This window comes from Tursiops truncatus, chromosome 4 (genome assembly GCF_011762595.2).
Source record: "Tursiops truncatus isolate mTurTru1 chromosome 4, mTurTru1.mat.Y, whole genome shotgun sequence".
NCBI classification, from domain to species: Eukaryota; Metazoa; Chordata; class Mammalia; order Artiodactyla; family Delphinidae; genus Tursiops; species Tursiops truncatus.
This window is the reverse complement of record NC_047037.1, coordinates 116,422,867-116,444,286: the sequence shown is the minus strand read 5'-3', so window position 1 is coordinate 116,444,286 and position 21,420 is coordinate 116,422,867. Positions and strand designations below refer to the sequence as shown.

Below are 21,420 nucleotides of genomic sequence, written 5' to 3'. Positions count from 1 at the left end.
TGAGAGTACTCAGAACTTGCTCCTTTAGTCCACCTTCATGTTGAAGTAAGGGGTTGGGAGGACCTTGGGGGTGTTCTATGCCTGTTTCCTGGTTGTGGCCTTTAGCATTTTAAGAGTCAACTTGACAAGCAATTGACTTTCTGTTAAAGCATAAGGATCTGCTCTCTAATCAACTATTTAAAAAAAGAACAACAACTCATATCTTTCAGAAGTATTTTATACCTTAACTTACTAATGAGTCATACTTATTACATGCACATTTAGAACAATATTTAAAGAGTACTGCATCAAAGAATAGCAGTCCATTTTTCTTACAGAAATGTATTTAAAATCAATGATTCCCCAAAAGCAGCCTATAAAGAGCCATGCTAAGCTGGCTGCATAGAATCATCACAGAAACAATTTTAAGACTTCAGATTCCTAGGTGGCACCACAAACAGAATTCTCAGCAATGTGGGGAGTACAGGCTTAGGAACCAAAGTTAAACCTAAAAATTATCCAGGATAGAGCTATATCTGCACAACATACTTTTAGCCTTCTTCCCTAATGTATAGTTATTTTGGCTATCCTTTTTTTTTTTTTTACATATACATCTTTACTGGAGTATAACTGCTTTACAATGTTGTGTTAGTTTCTGCTGTACAACAAAGTGAATCAGCTATACGCATACATATTATCCCCATATCCCCTCCCTCTTAAGCCTCCCTCCCAATCCCACGCCTCTAGGTGGTCACAAAGCACCAAGCTGATCTCCCAGTGCTATGCAGCAGCTTCCCACTAGCTATCTATTTTACACTCCTTTTTAAGTGTAATTTTACATTCCTTTTTAAACGGTTGCATTCCCATACACTGAGGATCACCCCTAGGAGACTCATTATTGCAATTTCCATAGGGAATGAAATCAAATCAGAAAATATTCAAGGGGCATCAACCATTTGTCATTTATTATGCTAGATTCTGGAGATTTAAATAAGAGCATCACCTGGTCCCTGTTTTAAAGGAACTTGAAAATATTGAGGATATTGTTCATTCTACCAGGTCTGACTCTCAGGAACCAGCTGTACTTTCCTGGAATATCAGCTTATTTTTGTCAAAAATTTGGTTTCAGCTCCTTTCTTTCTGTTTTTAAAATCTGAGTATGTTATATATATTGTAAGGACTTCAAATAGTTTTTGAGTAAGATATGGGTAACACAAGCAAAACAGGCAAAGCTCTCTCTCCTTCAGAATAATTTGTTTTATACATACAGCCTAGAGCCATGCTGCTTAACCACAGGTACACCTCAGAATTATCTGAACATCTTTTTATATTCTGGACCCTTCCTCCACTGATTCTGAGCCCAGTAAATCTTAGGTGGTATGTCCTGTTTATACTCAGAAAAAGTCCCCCAGGTAATTCTGATGTATCGATATATACCGTGGTAAAGAACCGTTGGCTAAATCTCTAAACATAAGTGTTAAGGTAAGTTTTCTTTTGCACTAGGCAGGTTAGGGAGGTAGTGTGAGATGGACTAAAGAATACTTTTCTATCATTTATTATTTAGTTTCAGTAAGACAATGAATTGTGTGGGAGAAGTGATGCCTATGGATTTCTTCGTCACCTGTTAAAGAAGAGGAACAAATACTCATTTAATTAATACTATATAAATTAATATTCTTATTTGGAATATCACCCTTAAGAAATTGGATTTTAATGGTTCTTAGGTTACAGCTTTACTGAAAAGATTTGCAGGGAGAGAAAAAAAATCACTGATGGATTTTATAAACAGGATTTCCTTGTATTACTTCCACTAGTCACTCATAATCCTAGTGCACACCTGAGAGATTTAAACACAGGTTCTCTTTGATAGTCTGAAAGTATTATACCAAATTAAACAAATTACTTTGAAAACTGTGAGGAGAAACAGGAAAAAGATGGCATAGGCATTAAAGTAAAATTTCTCTACTTATGATAGGATGTTAAGTGATTCCAATGAACACTATAATAGATTCCCTTATTCAACTGTGGTATGTTAAATTCCCCTGTAACAGAAGATGGATTTCTTAATATGATATGTAAGACAATACAGTAATAGAAACCAATCTTTTAAACAATAATCTCACCCCCAAATTTATAGATTTAGAACATTCTATTTCTACTAACTCAAAATGCATATTTCTAGCAATCCTATACAGGACACAATGTTTTCTACTGAGGCAGTATTGTCACTGCTTTCTAAAAACCCAGTCTGGAAGATAACTATCATAGTAATTCTATATGAATTGACCTTTCCATCTCTTTATTTTTTAGTTATTCTGGCTCCTTTCAGAAATACATCTGTACTTCTCTTCAATTTTTTTTTTTAAAATACTAAAGAGGGACATGAACATATATGCCCAATACCTACTGCTGAATTTTTTAAAACTTACGAAACACCATATAAAGTGTACGATAGGAAGTATTGACCAGGATAAAAAGGGTGTGGAGCATACACACATGTGGCCTTTTCATAGCGAGGGAATATAAGATGACAAATGTAAATAATGGGGAAAAGTTGGCTAGTCCTGTCAGACAGGAATATTAGTGGGGAATATGTATTAGTCTGATTTAGTAAAAATAAAATGTGTCAAGTCTGTAAATTTAGATAGTCTTGTGAGAAACAGAAAAGATGGAAAAGAGACTGTATAGAATTTAATATTTTGATGTTACAAAATATAACTGAGCCAAGAATAATAGGGTTGGAGCTTAACCAATGACTGGAGCACTCACCTTCATCTGAGTGCTTAGGTGCCACTATCACGCCAATTGTGCAGCCCTGTCCTCCCACTAATAAGATAAGAAGAGCCATGTGCAACTGGAGCACTTAAAAGTTAAGCAAAGAATAACAGAGTAGCTCCATCTTGGGGCAAGTTCTAGGGAGTAATTTGGAAAGGATATGTACAGAAGACAAGGGATGAAATCACAAAGAGATGGAACTGACTCAAAAATGAAAGGAACTGTAACATAGTTACTACACTGTGATTTGAACTCAGAAACCTCTTGATATCTACCGAGCTATTTTACTTCCTACTAATATGGACAAAGTTACTATAATGAAACTGCACTGTTGTGAAACTATAGAGTTTCACCTGTTCTACACAGTGGCCCTTGATGTACAGGAAGAAAGTACAGTCCTCGTCTGGTAGAGCTCACCAGAGACTACAATGGTGGTATTCAGATATACTGTACTGCATTTCTGTATCAATATGTTGGTATCTTTGTTGGTATAATACCATTATCTTGGTCTTTTAAAAATTCTGAATCGATGTCACCTAAAATCAAGATCAAGGACTCAACTATTCAATTTATATTAGAACAAGTTCCAAGTCTGGAAAGATCTGTGCATGCCTACATCAGTCACCATACCATATTGTGGTATTACAAATCTCTCACTGAAAGAATAATTCCTTCTAAAGTTCAGATGATAATGCTGAAAACTACCTAGGTAAAGCTGCATGGGAATCTGTCTATAAAAGATGAAATTAAACAAACACCTAAAATGCTTTCTTCAAAAATAAAAACAAAACACACAGATCTTACCAAAAAAGGGTGATTCAAAATGATCCACTCAGAGTTATTTAAAAAAAAAAGAGAGAAAGAGACAAATGGGGTTAAGGAAAATATCTGTTTAATTTATCTCTTCTCATTTCCCCAACCACTAAACAGAAAGAGGACCTTTCCTACAGTACAAAATGTCATCCTAAAATATTTTGACAACTTAGTGATGAAATTAATCTTAAAAAAAATCATTAGACATTGTATTTTCAGCTTTGCTAGAAGATACTTTTGTACAGTGTTATTCTTAATATTTTATTGATTTTATCACCTAATAATTGTAGAATGTTTAACATTTATATTTTTATATACTTATCTTCTCATTTGTTTTACAGATCTATACAGATTTTTGCTTGGAATATATTAAATATTTAGTTCCTGCTAATTTTGTTTTTAACTTTAAGAATTCTGAAAAAAAAATCAAATAAATACTCTATATGAATTAATACTATCTACCAGTAGTGTTATTTTGCTCAAATATGAAATTATTAGAGTTCATTCCTTTGATAGCTTTAGTGAATTGGCTTGGGTTACCTGCGGTTTCACAGTTTTTCTAAGCATCTTGCCAAAAAAAGTCAATCAAAGTAGGCAGAATAGGTAGAGGGAGAGTTAGCAGAATCATCTCATTTAACTTGAAAATGATATATATGTACATACAGTGTTATCTGGCAAAGGAGTAAACTAAATTGTTGCCTTTTATTATCTCAGTGATGGAATTTCAGATGATTTTTACTGGAGTCTTCATATTTTAGGATAACTAAAGTTTTATGTTGTTTTTGCTTTTTCAATGAGCATATCTTATTTTTATAATAAAATATCAATAATAAACATGATATTGATAATAAAATGCAATAAAAGCGGACTAACCTGTTGTCACAGAAGACTCTGACTCTCTCAATTTCTGAGATGCTACAAGTTTTTCCTGCAAAGCTTTCTGGGCAAGCTGTGCATCCCATTCTTCTAGTTCTTTCTCAAATCGCTGGTTGTCTTCCTCAACAAAATCTCTTAAGTCTGGTGGTAGTGTTTCTATTCCAACAAGGGCCTGCCCAGTTTCTTTATTAAACTCCTCTGCAAATCATATTTCAAAAACTATTATAAAATTAAGGATTAAAGGAAAAATGCAAAGCTCAAAATAGAAGGTGTTTCAAATGTATTTAAAGTACAAATTATTACCACTTGGCGAATCAATATTACCTATATATTAAAAGAAAACCCAAACAAATGCTCAGAAAAACAATGATGCAAATATTTGATAATCCATTATAGGTAATGTTCTCAGCTTTTACTTTTAGGCTGAAGAGTAAAAAAATGGAACAAGACATAAGGCCAAAATTGTTTGCTACTTTTCAAACACTGACATAGTGCTACTTTTTCTATTATAAAATACCAGACGTTTGATTATTCACGAAGTAAAACCACAAAATGAGAAGAAATAACTCATAACCTCGAAAGCTCAAAATAGAACTAAAATTCTTTTTCATCTGAAGCAGTTAAGTATAGCAATATACTTAGATGAAATTTGAAAACTAATCAATCAATATAGCAAGATTTCTTTCAACATCACATAAGTAGTACTTAAAAGCGTTACTCAACCTCTACCACACACACACACAAAATAAATTTTAGCTTTCAGTCATAAATGAACTGCCTAACTAGTTTTGCTAAACGGTTAAATAAAAAAGGAAAGTTTATTTTTATCAGTCTCAACAAACCTTTATTAAGTGCTTTTTATATGCAAAGCCTATATTAGAATATGAGAAATAAAAAGATTAAGACACAGTATGAAATGCTCCCTGGCTTTGAGCAGACCAGAGTGAAGTGCGAAAGACAAGTCAACATACAATTCCAACACACAATAAGTGCCCAATAGAGGTATGCTATGAGAACACAAGGAGGGATACTTTGTGGCAGGTCAAGGAAAACCTGGCAGAGCAGATGACATCTGAATTGAATCCTGAGAGATGAGAAAGAATTAGGCAAAAGAAGAAAGAAATAAGATCATTACTGGCAAAAAATAAAAACAGAAAACATAAGAACATATAGATATAAATGTGTGAAATGATTTGGTGTGAGCCAAAGAAGTTCAAATATTAGTGAAGTACATAAAGTTTGAAATGGACAATGGTTATAAATGAAGCTGGAGAGACAATTAGAGGCCAGAAAATGGAGGCTTTTTATGTCAGGTTAAGGAGCTTGAATATGAGTCAATGTGTGACATAGTCATTAAAGGGATTTTAACAAGGAGAAAAAAGTCCGATTTACATTTTATAATAGTTACTAAATAGTTAACTTTGAATACAAAATATATTCCAGTTTTCAGCCCTGGTCACATTACTTTTCAATTCCAGTTTTCTCACCTACAATAACCCAGCAGCATTTCCTAATCATATTCATCACACTCTTTAGTAAACTACACTTAACTAATCACACCAGAGACCAGAGTCACATAAAAGGGTTACTTATTTAAAAATATATACCACCCTATATATTTCATATTCTTACCTTGTATTAAGAATTGTGGCTTATCATTTATGTACATTAAACAGTATGCACTGGCATTTCTATAACCACCAAAAGAGTCCCTCACTAGCTCTTCCCATGATGATTTTGTTACAGCAATATCATTGTACTTCATCCACCTGTTTTCACGATGATCAAAAATGTATGCCCAGTAGTGCCCGGCATTAGCTTGGCCTTCATGAACTAAAACAGCATGTAAGCGATAAGGAACCTAAATATGAAAAAGAAGAGTTAAACTGTAGTTATGTAGTCTGTTACACCACATCCCATGAAACCCACAAACCATCTGACTGGAGGATCCCATGGGAGCATATGTTTTTTAACAAGAGTAAATTGGCTGGAATTAAAGTTTTGAAAAAATTAAACTATGAAATAAAAGAAGGCAGGGGGCGGAGAGGATAAGCAAACTAAAGACATGTAAAACAGACAGGTATGTAAATAAGATGATTTTCAAAACTTTGTAAGTATATTTGTTGATCTATTTATTTCTTTCGAATAAAGAACTTATGATGAACATTTTTATATACAGCACATGATTTGTTTAAATCTTCACAGTTATAAATTGATGGATGAGTTCAGCAAAATGGCTTATATAATAAGCCATTATATGAGCCTCAGAAGTTAAAATGTAACTGAGCCCTTTACCTTCTCCCATAATCTTTTATTTAGTTAGTTGTTTGTTTATTTATTTATTTTTGGCTGCGCGGGGTCTTTGTTGCTGCACGCGGGCTTTCTCTAGTTGTGGTGAGTGGGGGCCTACTCTTCATGGTGGTGCGCGGGCTTCTCATTGCGGTGGCTTCTCTTGTTGCAGAGCACGGGTTCTAGGTGCGCGGGCTTCAGTAGTTGCGGCTCACGGACTCTAGAGCGCAGGCTCAGCAGTTGTGGCGCATGGGCTTAGTTGCTCCACAGCATGTAGGATCTTCCCGGCCCAGGGCTTGAACCCGTGTCCCCTGCATTGGCAGGTGGATTCATAACCACTGCGCCACCAGGGAAGCCCCACTCCCATAATCTTAATATCGTTAAACAACCATGTAATTTTCCCACAGAATTTTTTTTTAAATGCTAAGCCCTTTTAGAAATTTTTGATAAATTTTATTATAAAAGAATAGAAAGGTAGGCTAATAAATACAGTATGAGAATACAACTGAATGAGGAAAATATTAATATAAAAATCTTAAAGTTCAACAATTTTATAACAAAAAGTATGAGAATTATGATAAATAACATAAAGATAAATTAAAATATGTAAATAATTTTGATAATGCTTACTAGCTCAAAATTCAACTTACTTGTATCATAGATTTGTCAGAGTACATTAGTTCAATTGTTCGATGGATTCTAGATATGCTTTCCTGCAAATCTAAGGATAGAAGATGCCATTTAATGATTAACATCAAGTATGTTTCTACTGAGACTTACAAGGTAGGGAATAAGGGTTTTCCTACCAATATGTTAGAGGAATAAGAAAAAGTTTCTAAAACTGTTCTAAAACTTACTATTCAGAATTTGTATAAAATGAAATTTAGTTCTTTATAAAAGATATAGCACAAAGGAAAAATGAAAACAAATATGGTTTATTTTAAAAATGTGCAGAGCCAATAAAGCTGAACTTTGTTCAAATTTATAAAGGAAGTTTCCAATGAAAATTAAAACTAACCCCCCCTACATATTTGTATAAAACAGGAAAAACTTTATTTTTTTCCTGTAGTTTATTCTTTTATTGCCCTAAATCAAGAATAAAGTTCTTTATCTTGATGAAGTTCCCCCTGTGTCAAAATATGTAACTTTGGAGCCAGAGGAAATTAGGGCACATAAGTTGAAAAGGGGAGCTATAACCTATACGAAAACCTTTAGAGTGAAATAAAATAACTTCACCACACATCACACACACACACATACATATATGTATATGTACAGAAGTAAATGAATAAAAATCCACTTTAATCACCAACTGAAATAAAGTTATGAGACTCCCATTACTCATTATTTCTACTTCCAGTAGAAATCTATCCTACAAAATTATTTAGAGGTAGGGATGTTTCACAGTTATATTGCCTATAATTGTTTTTTAAAAAGTGGAGACAACCTAAATATTTGTCAATAGGGAATTATATTAAATTATAGTATAACCACACTATACTATGAAGCTGTTAAACAGAATCAGGAAAAAAACACCAAAGACTACAAAAGAAAATTAGGAACTTTAGACTAGGGAAAGGCCTTTTACAGCTTGCGAGAAAATCCAGTAACCATAAATGAAAAGACTCCCTCCCCCAATTTAAGAAAATCTATTATTATAGAAAGAAAACAAAAGCCAACATAAAGAAAATCAAATGACAAACTGGAAAAATATTATCTGCAGCATACACTACAGGCAACAGGTTAACACCCATAACATTAAAGTTTCTATTAAGCAGTAAGAGAAAGACAAATAGTTCAATATAAAAAATGGGCAAAGGTCACCAATTTAGAGAAAAATAGAATTTCACTCATAATTAATGAAATGCAAATCAAGACACTGAAATACCATTTTCATTTCAACTATCAGACTACCACAAATTAAAAAGTGCCCAGAGCTAGGGAGAGTACTGGGAAACAGGTTCTCTCACACAAAATTATTGGGAATGTAAACTGCCTCATTGTTTTGGGAGGGAAATTTTTAAATAGTCAAAATGTTAAGTATATACACTTTGGATCAGAAATAGCATTTTTAATATACTCAACTCACAAAGTATGCTAATATGTATGCGGAAGGCCAGCTTTATTGGTAGTTAGTAACAACATAGAAATTGAATAAATTATATCATATTCATATACTGGAATACTACGTAATAGTTTAAAAAATAATGCTAACAGCAAATATCATCAGGGATAAAAGAGAGAAAACAAATATTCCAAGGAAAATCTTTAATACCTGATGCATAGTATTATAGGTCCAAAACCTTATGACATGTCTCTCAAGTTCCTCTAACTTAAAATGGCCAGAAGTGGACTCATCATATTCCTACTTCCTCCCCCAAAGTGAGGGCCTGCTCCCCACCAGTTTGCTCATTTCCAAAGTGCATTCCATCTACGTAGTTATACATATCACTATGAACAACTAAGGGAATCATCCCTGATCCTCCCCCCCTTCCCTCTTGTCAATGACCCACATCAAAGAATATACCAAATTCATTTCTTTCCTCCCTCAATGCTACGACCTTGGTGTCAAAAGTTCTTAGCTTTCAGCCTTCTGAATGTAATCTTATGAAAACAAACACAATCTGCCAAGTCCACTAGAAAATTATCCAACACCTAGCACAGTATTCAGGAAAAACTATGTGCTTAATTAATGTTTACTAATGATTTCAAATACAAAAAATTTCCTTATATATGAAAAATACTAAGGAAAATCTTTAGTTACTAATGCTAACTGTTAGTTACCACCACACCCTATTTACTCCCTATTAAATACAGACTGCTTTTTATTTCCATATTGTCTATAAAGCATCTAGTTGGGCATTTAAAATCTAACAAGTGATATTGTTTAGTACAAGTCCAACCTTTTGGTATAAAAAGAGTAACTCCTAGATGTTTTTTCATAGATCAATAAAATTAGGATAAAATTAGGGAGCAATAATAGGTTATTATATTTTGACATGCAAGAAAAATTATGATAAAACTACCATAAAATATTAATATCACTTCATTTTAAGAAAAAGGAGATTTTAACAACAGTAAAGTAGGATAAAAGTAAAGGAGATAACTTCAGAATAAAGGAGAGTTCCTTCCAAGCATGGACAGATGGCAACTTAACACTAACACACACACACACACCACAGAGCACTGTCCTTATTTTTTTGATTTTACTACATCCAGTTAAAACTCGTTATAGACTGGCACTGAGCTAATAGATCATATTTGGAAACCTACTAGAGAAGACTGAATATTAAAATTCACATTTCTAATTCTTCAACCTAAAGAAAATATTGTATCATTTGAACTCACTGCACAAACATCAAGGGAGGTACATAACTGATTAAGTACAAAATCTGATGCTGTATGATGTTTCACCAATGGAGTACCTGTGAATACCAGTTTGATATAAATTTAGAGCACTAAACCAGAAAATCAGACCATCTGTTAGGTCATTAATTAGCTAAGTAATACAGGGAAAATCTTTTGGTCTCTCTAAACCTGATATTAAGATCATAAAAAAGGAAGCCAAACTAGTTTATCTTATAGAAAACACTTTGTAGGGGAAAAAAACCTTTATTAATATTTACACATGAAACCCATAATCCATAGGTGACTTCCCTTCTCAATTCTAACATTAATCATGTCCATCTGAGGTAGAGTAGCTATGAGAAACTTCTTACCTCTGGTGTCATTTTCTATTTCTGTCCTCCAGCGATGTAAACAGCTTTCTAGCACAGACAGTTCCTCTTCTGTTATGTGCCTTGGTGCTGGATGCATGGGCAAATCTGGAGGTATCCGAGACTGAGTGAATGGTTTGTGTATTACTGATCTCGACGAAATGGCAACTATTGATGCGGGTGATGTGCTTGGCAGTTCTGAAGAAGGAGCTCCCTGCTGGTCTGTTGTGCTGTATTTTTAAAGTACAGAATATTCATTATTAAACTTTTGAAGTTGAAGCTCTGGACAATGATTATGTGCCAAACAAACAGCACTAAATTGGCTTATAATTTCAAAAAGAAAAAGTTTTCTTAAAAAAACCCCCAGAAATATGTGGATTAATCTAATAACCTAATGAGATTCTTAATATATGGAACTACATTACTATAAAATTGGGGCTTTATAGTAGAAATGGCTTAATCATATTTATTTATACAAAGCTTACATATACCAGAATTATAAAACCTTCCCTTGCTAATACTTAGCAGCTCACATTACAGAAAATTTTCTAATTTAACAGTAGTATTTTCATGGATGAAAGGTTGATACATATAACATACAACCTGAAGTATAATTCTGAATGGAAAAAAGTATGATGAAAATTTCAATCCACAACCATAAAATCCATTGAAACAATGAAATAAGAAAGCCCCCAGAAGCATACAACCTTCTAAGTGAATGTCATCTTTTTAGAGTTCACTAAAATAAATCACAACATGCATTTTATAAAACCGTCTTTAAAGGCATCAATTATGTTATTACGTAATACAGTAACACAGCTGTCTCTTCTATCAAGAAAACTTTTTACCTTGGTAATGTCTGTGATGGTACAGAACCACTAGATGGGGAACTAGCATCAATATCATCAACAGGAGAAGTGCAAACAGGTTTACTTGAGGCAAATTCCAACGCATACTGCAGAACATCCACCAAGGGGAATCGTTTGGGACCCGAACCATAGCTTAAATACCTGTTAACCATAAAATGTATGAATGCTTTCATTTGTGTATAAAGCACATTTGGTTTTTTTCCCAATAATTGTTATAAAACATAATAAAAACACTTCAATAAATATTCCTCAACAATGAAATTAATTTTGCTTTCAAATGAAGATGGTAAAACTAAATATACACTCAAGAAATAAATTAAATGTTCTCCAAAGGAACACAAAACCAAAGCTGATTAAGACTGAATGTGTGTATACACTGTTATAAATTTTAGATGCTGCTCTAAGATGTAACCCAACAGTAAAATGAAAACTGACATTTCCATCTCCTGAGACTTTTATTTTTAGATCTGTTATCTGGTCTCAAGATGGTGACTAACATTTTCCTCCCACCGTTTATGTCTGACTATTTTTCAATATGATTACTGATACCTTTTAAGAATTAAAACTATTGAAAAATAACATATTATTTTGTATAAAAAGTTTTAGGCTATTAACTTTCAAATTAATACTAAAACAAGGGAATACAGATTAGATCAGAAGTTGCAAACTGGGATCTTTCAGACCACATTTCAGCCTGTAGACTTTTGTCTCAACTACAGAATATTTCATACTCTAGATTCTGGCTTCTTCTGGAAACAATGCGAAGCTACAGACAATAGGAAGATGATGTTCACGCGTGGCACCGCCTACTAGTGCAGATAGCAGCCACCCTCTCTCCACAGGGATGTGCTCTCTGACTCCCTTTGCCCACCAGCTCACGCTTGACTTGCTTCCCTTCTTTATAAAGCCTCCATGAGCCTCTCGTAGGCATCTGAGTTTGTATCTTCTGTGTTAAGGAGAAACACTCAGTTACCGTTAGTTTTAAGGGAAATCTCAAGAGTAATATTTAGTCTCAGACAAGAAGAAATCTCAATCATAGACTAGTTTAACTTTACATCTATTTTTAGTACCATGCGTATTACCTCTTTATGGTAGGAATATTTAATTTTAAACAATAAAATCATCTTCTAATGCCAACTATGAATTATTTTAGTCTCTAACGAAACTCAAGCCTAAACTATTCAAGAAAAATATCAATCCAGAATGATTATTTACTCCTAGAATCACAAATCATTCAAAGCAAATTTTAAATTAAAGCTCTAGACAGTCACTAAAAATATGACTTCCTATAGTTAGCTCATAATTTCACTGAAGTTTCAATACCTTTCAAGTCTCTGTTGTAATACTGTGAGGTAATCTTTTAGTCTCTTGATCTCTTCCCTCTTAATTCTTGTTATTTCTCTGTTTCTATGCATGTATCTTATCAGGAAAAAGAAATACAGCAATTATCAGTATTTGCAAATACAGAAGTAGACACAATATTAAGTCTAGCCATCATCACAGAAGATCAACTCATCCAAAATTTTATAATAAAACATCATACAGACAATACAAATTAGTAGTTTTCCTTATAACATTATTCCCAGTAACTATCCTTTTCTAAATAAAAAGGGAACTCCATTTTCCTTGACAAATAGTATTAGATACGTTACGCAAAAAGTAAAAATTATTTTAAGGAAATTAAGCAAAATTTTCTCTAAGCACAATAAGTCTTCACTGGATACTGAACTGTTTCAAAACTAAGTCATGCTGTATACCAAACCATACCTGTCCAGATATAAAACTTGAGGAAATTCCAATTTGTTGTGAATTTTTTCTGGTCTTCCCAATGCCTGATTAAATTCAAATCTTGACAATTCAAACGTTAACACAGGTGGTAGTTCAGTAAACCAATGCTGAAAGAAAACAGTAACAAAACCCCTTAATATCACCTTTTTGTTTTCTCCATTGCAATTTTAGGCACAGGATGTTAGTTAGCAGTGGCATTTTTATATGCATCATAATAATGCTAACATGACAAATAACTGATTGGGTATGCAATTTAGTTAAAACTCAACTTCCTCCTAAAAGTTTTTCACACCTTTTGAAAATTCCAATGGGGTAACACACAACCAGGAAAGAGAAAAATCTTCTAATGACTCTCCTTCTTCAATGATTAATTCTTTACATTAGAGTTTCTAACCCAAAGAGAAAGACACTGAATAAAAGCATGGCTTAGTATCTCAAGTTTTCTGGCTTCTTCAATATTATGTCACAATTACTACCAGGAATGGCACATATACTTAATACAATCAACCACATGGTCAAACACCTGTGACAAAGTAACATGTAAGAGGTAGTACACTAAAGAAAAAAAATATTTTATAGCATAAATGATCACAATTCTCATGCTAAAACTAGAAACTGATACTTTCCTGTTTTAAATTTAATGTTCCCACTGGAATTTTGACAAATTTGAGAAAAAGATTTATCACTAGGAAACACAGTTTATACTGATGATAACTACATTTAATATTTTAAAAAATGACTAGTGCTTAAAGAATTGAATGCCTCACTGCTATGAGGCACTTCCTCCACACACTTTGGCAACTGTTCAGTTAAGCGTGAAATGCAACAAAACTTCAAAATTATTTCAATAAACAGATTCAAGCTTTACATAAACCTTATTTATTTAAAGAGAAAGAAAAAGGAAAAAACTTGTGAATTAACAAATACAGAAGTATAAATTAATGTAACAAGTATTTCTGAAGTGCTTATTTTAAGCCATGCAATGTACTTCTGTAAAAAGAAACTTGCATACTATATTGTGTATGGTATTTTCAAGTGCCACAAAATGTCACCACATAAATGTCAATAAGTTAAGAGTATGCTAATTTAAATTCAAACATTCAAGAAAAAGAAAAGCAGAAACTGCACATGTGGCAAACTGAATATGATCTTGAAAGTTGCTACTTTTCTGTAAATAAAATCAATAAAAATAAATGGTTATTAAAAACTATTTCTCCCTCCCAAAATGCTAATGATTACCTGAATTGAGATTTCCTGAGTTGGATTTGGTTTACCTTTTACTAAAAGTTGAAGTTTAAGGAATTTGCTTTATGGATATTACCTGAAACTGACTAGGGAAAGTTATGGAAGATCTAATATTAGAAACATCTCTTAAGTTTTAAAATTTCTTGAGCAAAGTTTGCTTATTTGCTTTGTTCTCCCATGGCACTGGAAAGAATTTTTTTTAGTTAAGCTTTAATCCACACCTAAAATTACTATTAAGAATTAAAATATACCCCACACATATCACAAGGAAAACGTCTGATGCCTTAGGATGATATTCTCTATTCCATTTTATAATACTCAAACAAGTAGATTTCAAGTACTATTACCTTCATTTTTTTGCAATGCTTTAAATGTTACTATTTAAAATTAAATCTAAGTATTAACTTTAAATAGTTAACATACTTTAATTCACGGGAACCTACAATGGCCAGCAGAAATGAAATGACCCAAATTGGTGGTATGCTTCTCTGTAAACCATAAATAGTCCAGGAAATAGGTTCCATATCATATGAAAGAATGTTCATAATATATTATGTAATATGTCTCTGTATGGATCTGTTTCCTCCAACAGCAGTGACAGTTTTTTCCTACTACAGGAGTGGAAGGATTTCACTTTTTCATTATCATGCTGATCAGGACGAGAGATGGCCACACCATTCCCTAAATTCATTTACAAAAATACTATGGGTATGTCTAGCTCTGTGATTTTTAGATCATAAATACAGCAGTACATAAGTAGAATTTCAAATAATATAAACCAATGAGACTTTTTTCTTTCAAAATATTTTTCCATTCAGTAAAACTCTATACTTTATCCCTAATCTAACCAGTATGCCACGCTGTGAGACATAGGTCATTAAAGGTAAAAATGATGCTTATATTCTCCATATCTCAAAACACATATCATTATGATTACTATTATTATTACTACATTATAAAATGAACTGACAGGGGTAATAGATTTCTGCAGTTAATGAAAAAAGAACTTAGATAATCAGCAATGGCAACAGCAGTACTCCTGAATTTACTGTAAATATAAATCTGACCTGTTAAAATATTTTCTAGAGAGAATGTGGCCATTTTTATGAGTAAATAGCTGATTTTTCTATTAATATGTTTTAACTACCTTGCTTTTGGAAGATTACATGAATATGGGGGGTGGCGGGGGAGGAACAAGAAAAAACAGACCTATCATTGCAAATTCCCCACAGAACACCAAACAAAGCTAGGATATAAACTAAGCACGAGAAGAGAAAACTTGCAATTCCAATTCAAAAATTAGTTTCAGTCATTTAATTGCCTTCACTCCTTTGCCCTATATATTTCCTATATAATATCTCCATATATCTAATATAGTACACATAGGTATTATTTCTATAACTTAGTTTTTTAATTAAAGCTCTGTAAAATTTCTCTCAGCACTTTGATTATAACTTGGTACAACTTTGTGAAGGGAAATTTGGCAGTACTTACATTTTTAAATGAGTATGCCCTGTGACCTAAAGATTCCACTTCTAACTATCCTTCATTCCTAAGTGCTCAAGGGTATTTACAGGAAGACATTCTTTGAAATAATTCTTTGTCCAACTACTGTCTCACAGAAGAATTACAACAATTTAATTTTATAAATACAGGCTACAGTGATACTATGCAGGTTCTAAATAGAATGATGTAAAGCTATATACTGACATGGAAGGATGCTCACAATATACTGCTAAGTAAAAAAATGCAAGTTTCAGGACAGTATGAACAGACAAATACAATATTTATATGTGCATAGCAATCGTCTAAAAGGATGTACATCATACTATTAGTAGTGAATACCCACACCAGAAGTGAGGTGTTTACTCTTTGAAATTCTTTCTCTCCAACAGGCAATCAAAAAATAGCTCCAGGTTTCTTGGAGAGTATAACTCATTTACAATTGGCACACCATTTAATTAAAATTTATGATTTAGAAAAATATCTTACATATAATCATTTTTAATTTATTCAGTTGCCTCTTGGTAGTCATTACAGAAATGTAAACTCTTACAGCCCACTGGATGTTTTAACATAAGCAATTCTGGAGACTAGAGATCTTCCTATATTAGTTGGCCCCAGCTATTTCAGAAAAAAAAAAAAAACAGATGTTTTCTGTATCAAAGTAAAATCAATAATTTTTATTAAATAATAGTGTAAGAGATAAAAGGTATTAACATCGGGGATTATGCCAATTTTGTTTAGAAACAAGCCTAAAATGCTACTCATTGGTCTTTATAGAGAAACAAAACAGCTTTCCTGAAGCACATAATAAGACTATAATTTAAGGGTGCTACTAAACACTTTTAACATATTCTGCTCTAGTCGGTGAGAGTCACTTAAACCAGGCTGAATTATTATTGAAACTACTGTGTTCAGCAAATCTAGGCAACTGGTACTAGGAATCACAGGTAATCAAATTTGCTATTATTGAGACTGCTTAGAAACTGAATTCAGAGATGACAACAAACCACTGTGTATCTTAGGTTAGATGGGAAAACCTAGGCAGAAATTATATATTGTGGTATAGGGCATTCAGAGTATGAAGCCAAAGACAGAGGACAAACTAGATTTTTTAAAAAATAAATAATGACAATCAGAGTCAATGTAAGAAAAACATTTTTAAAAGCTAGGAATATGTGAGAAAGATTATTTACCAATTATTAAATTATTTACCAATAAACCATAGTGTGTTTCATTTATAAGCTACTTTGACAATGTGAGGAAAATGCCATCCCTTTTTTCCCTGCCCAAACCCATCATTCTTTTGTTTAATAGGAAACAGATTGCACTTCATGGGGCTCTGCAAACCTGTTCCATTTTGGGATCCTTGGAAAGTCCCAATCTTTACAGATTTGTTTCCCAATCAATAAAATAAATATGCTTAATTTAAGTATTCTTAATTAAAGGTCTATATCAGAGTCATCTGTGGAGCTCTGGTGGCCATATACCATACCCCTACCCTAGATTCTGATTCGATAGCTTTGAAGTGAGGTTTAGATATCTGTTGAGAATCACTGAAATAGATGCTCTATGATGTAGAGAGAAAAACTTTTCAAATATTTTCTCTCTCTCAAAAAAAACAGCCAAAACATAGTAAATATTATTTATTTCCTTTTTTGTTTGAGTGAGGGAAGAAAAGGAAATGAGGATGGTGATAGAATTATCTTTTTAAAAAAGCATACAACTCAAATAAAAGCAATTTATTCTGAAAAATACAAGAACCTAGTCCCTTTTTAGATAAACAGAGATGCCATCACTTAATATTTATTAAGTACCTATTCAGAATAAAGACCTTGGCAACTTTTTTAATATGACTGAGACATTTCATTCAGTCAGTCAATATGTATTATGTAATTTTATCTGCAGTCACCACACTGCCCTACGGATACAGTAGTGAATGGCACAGATGAAGACCCCCACCCTCATGCACGGAGTTTACATCTAGACAGCTATCAGCAATTGCTTAATGATGACTGATTTTGGCGCACATAATCTGTCCTTTATCTTTTACTCTATTATTCTAGAAGAATATATGGATGGAAGGATATACAGATGGAGCTAGAGAGATGAATTGAGAGATGGAGATAGGTTATTAGACAGAGACCAGTGGAGACAGATAAATAGGTTTGTAATATATTTTTTTAATTCTTTCTTTCTTGAGAAAGCAAGTTTTTTCATCTGCGCTTCAGGCAATCACACAGTAATTTTACAAGAAAAGGAGTGTGGTGTTGCCTACTTGGGTGTGGACATATTCCAACAATATTTGAGGTAAGTAACATATGTCTATATAAAATTCCACTCTAACATCAGTGTTTTTCTTCCTTACTTCCAGGACTAGCATGCTGTAATGGCCAGCACCATGACTGAAAAGTCTTAAAAGACTGAACAGTGTCCTAAAGGAGGATTTTAACATCAAATTTTGAGAAAAATTTTAAATGAAAATTTAACTTAGATTATAGAGTATATTGACTCTGCAGGTTTCCCAAATATGCATAAATTATCATAATTAAATCCAAATACATTTTCTGAGTATTCTCTCAATTATTAGTAGCTATATCCTTAGAGCTTTAAATTGCACTTCACAACATTTTAAGAAAGACCTGAAGGAAAGGGGAACAAAGATGTTAAACTCACCTCTTGGCCGGACTTTCCTGAATTTTCCGAATGTAAAGACTCAATTTCTCCTTCAATCATGGCAGCTTCTAGGCACTCATGTAGATCTTTGAATCCATTGACCTGAAGTGGGTACTGACCAAACATTTCAGTATTTTCAAATTTTTTACCTATAAGAGGGGGGAAATTAATATTCCTCAATATGGCCTTTTAGCTACTAAAAGTAAATAGATGTATATAGTAATTATCTCCTGAACCTGAAAACTATAACTGTTTATGCTCCAGACAGTAGTAGTTGGTATAACTTTCCTATTGGTTTGTACCTGTACATATGTATATTCACATCCAGCTATGCTATAGATATTACACACCCCTATGTGTGTATGTAATTATATACATGCATATGTAAGTACATATTATGTATATATGTATATAAACATACATATTTATATATATATATATATATATATATATATATATATATATATATGTTTATTCTTTAAAAAAGTACCTTCTAAGGGTAAGAGAGTGTGCTAACATTGAGAATATATATAGCAGTGCACAAAAGAGATATGGTCTCTGAGCCGAGGAAACTCCTATCCTCTTCTGGAAAAAGACATTATACACATTAATTGTACATATAATTATGAACAAACAATTGTTTATAATTACAGATATTATAAAAGGGGTGGTGAGACAGAGTGCTGTGAGAAGGTATAAAAACGGGGAACAAACCTAGTCTTTAGGGCTGGAGGGTGAAGCAGGGAAAACTTCCATAGCAAAATGACATTTATGCTGAGACTGTAAAGGTGAATGGGAGTTGGCCAGGCCAGAACGTCGGGGAGCCAGAGTATTCTTGGCCAAGCAACAGCACACGCAAAGACTTTCAGGCTGCAAAGAACTTGGCATGTTTTAACGAATTAAGGGAAGGAAAGTATAGCTTAAGGGAGCAAGACGGAGACGACAATGAAGAGTTAGGTGAGGGATCAAAATCAAATTCTTAACGAAGTCTAGTAGCCCTTGTTGAGAATTTTTTTCCAGTATATTCTGAATATAATGGAAAGTTACTGAATAATTAAATCTAGGAATAAGAGGCTCAGATTTATATCTCTGAAACATCCTTATGGTTTCTGTGTTAAGTGAGTGATAGACTGTCAGGAGACTATTATAGAATCTATCTAAAAATAAAGGTAGCATTGAATAGGGTGTTAGTAAAAGTGTATAAAAACAGATGAAATGACATACACACATTTATAAATATACACAAAAGGGAGCACCGATAGGACTTGACTGAATGGCCCATAGGCAGGATGGGGAACAGAAGAGAAAGCAAGGTATCAAGAATGATACTCAGATTTTTAGCATGAACAACTGAATTGATTTTTATGTACTGAAAGGGGCACCAGTGAAGGAAGAGTAGAGGATTTTTTTTTTTTTTTACTTTTGTTTTAAGGCAGCAGGGAAAATCATTGGTTTCGAATGGCCCATAAGATTTCAAGTTGAAAAGAGGTGGACATACATAAGTCTGTAACTAAGACTGGTGTGAAGCTATAAATTGGAGAACTGCTAGCTTATTGATAGCAGGAAATCAAGGAAGTGAATGAGACTGCCCAAGGAATTATCTGACAGGAAGAGGAAGAGGACCTAAGCTGATTCCCAAGGATCTCCTACCTTTAGATACAGGAAGAACTATAAATATAACTCATAAGAAGTACCCACAGAGGCATGAGAAAGCCAAGATAATATGGTGTGATAGAAGCCAGAGAAGTGTTTTTAAGGAAAGAGTGGGGAAAAGGGGGAGAAGGAGAGAGTGGAGTCAACAGCATTAATAGTTGATAAGAATTCAATAAGAACTGAGAGGGATTCGATGGACTAACACACATGTAAGAAATCAATAACCTTAAAAAGCCCCTTGAGAAGAGGTCTGGGGACAGAAAATGAAAGTGGGACAGGTAGAATAATTGGAGAGATAGCAGGTGAAAACAAACTCCTCACTTTAAAGGAGCTTATTTCTGAATAAGACTGACTGAAAAAGAGCATGTGAAGGGAGATTTTTTTTTTAATTTTAAAGATGTGAAACACCAGAGCATGTCTAAATATTGACGAGAAAGACACAGTGAAAGGAAGAAGCTAAAGATACAGAAAAAAAGCAAGATAATGGACAGAATAAGGCCTGAGTGAAAACATGAAAGGATGAGATTCTGAGCACATGTAATGAATAGCCATTGATATTAGACTAAATAATTCCTCTATTACCTGGAGGGACAAATAAAAGAATGTGGTAGAGGTTGGAATGGATCCAAGTTGGGAAGCCTGAAGCTCATATATATGAGGAACTCACTTTTAAGAACTATGATAAAAAAGTTATAAGTAAAAAATTAGATTCAGAGCCTTAGCGAGGACCCATAGTTAGGCTTCATTAACTTCATGGTAAATCCATGAAATTTGAGTTAAGATCTTTCTCAGAAAATGAAGACACAAAGAAATTAGATTAGAGGTAGAAAAACTGGAAATAGTTATTGCAGAAAATGGGAAAGAAGACAGTGATTAAACAAAACAAAGATGACTGCCAGGTAGGATTACAGGCTTGGGACGAGTAAAGCTTAGAGTCACTACAACTTTATGATCCATTACAGTTAACTCATTTGCGTGACTTTCTCCTAGCAATGGTCAGCTTCTCAGTACATGCAGAGAGAAGAGGAATAATAGTTCCATGAGGGTCAGAGACTAGCCAGAGAGGTGGTGCCAGAAGGGAATGAGGGGAAAGAGTTTTAGAAATGTGTAAGGATGATCATAATGGACAAGGAAGGAAGTAAAGCAAAGACTTGAGAAGAACAGAATGGAGGGGTCAATGGCCTAGAAATTCTAGAAGAGTTGAAGAAGTTTTGCAATAGAGTACTTTAGTAAACAAA

The 21,420-nt window shown here is 33.4% G+C and overlaps 1 protein-coding gene across 5 annotated transcripts in view; it reads right to left on the bottom strand.

Annotated features, from left to right (window-relative positions):
• USP25 (ubiquitin specific peptidase 25) overlaps positions 1 to 21,420 on the bottom strand; it is a 138,493-nt gene that overhangs the window by 38,089 nt on the left and 78,984 nt on the right. For 4 of the 5 annotated variants that reach the window (XM_073804389.1, XM_019922544.3, XM_019922542.3 and 1 more), the window contains 8 exons: positions 18,530 to 18,678; positions 13,085 to 13,212; positions 12,641 to 12,736; positions 11,297 to 11,458; positions 10,452 to 10,678; positions 7,383 to 7,453; positions 6,076 to 6,304; positions 4,441 to 4,641 (listed from right to left, as the gene is read on the bottom strand). In XM_073804389.1, coding sequence (XP_073660490.1) covers positions 4,441 to 4,641; positions 6,076 to 6,304; positions 7,383 to 7,453; positions 10,452 to 10,678; positions 11,297 to 11,458; positions 12,641 to 12,736; positions 13,085 to 13,212; positions 18,530 to 18,678 — 1,263 coding nt within the window. The remainder of the gene's footprint in view (positions 1 to 4,440; positions 4,642 to 6,075; positions 6,305 to 7,382; positions 7,454 to 10,451; positions 10,679 to 11,296; positions 11,459 to 12,640; positions 12,737 to 13,084; positions 13,213 to 18,529; positions 18,679 to 21,420) is intronic. The other variant, XM_073804390.1, reaches the window with a different exon arrangement.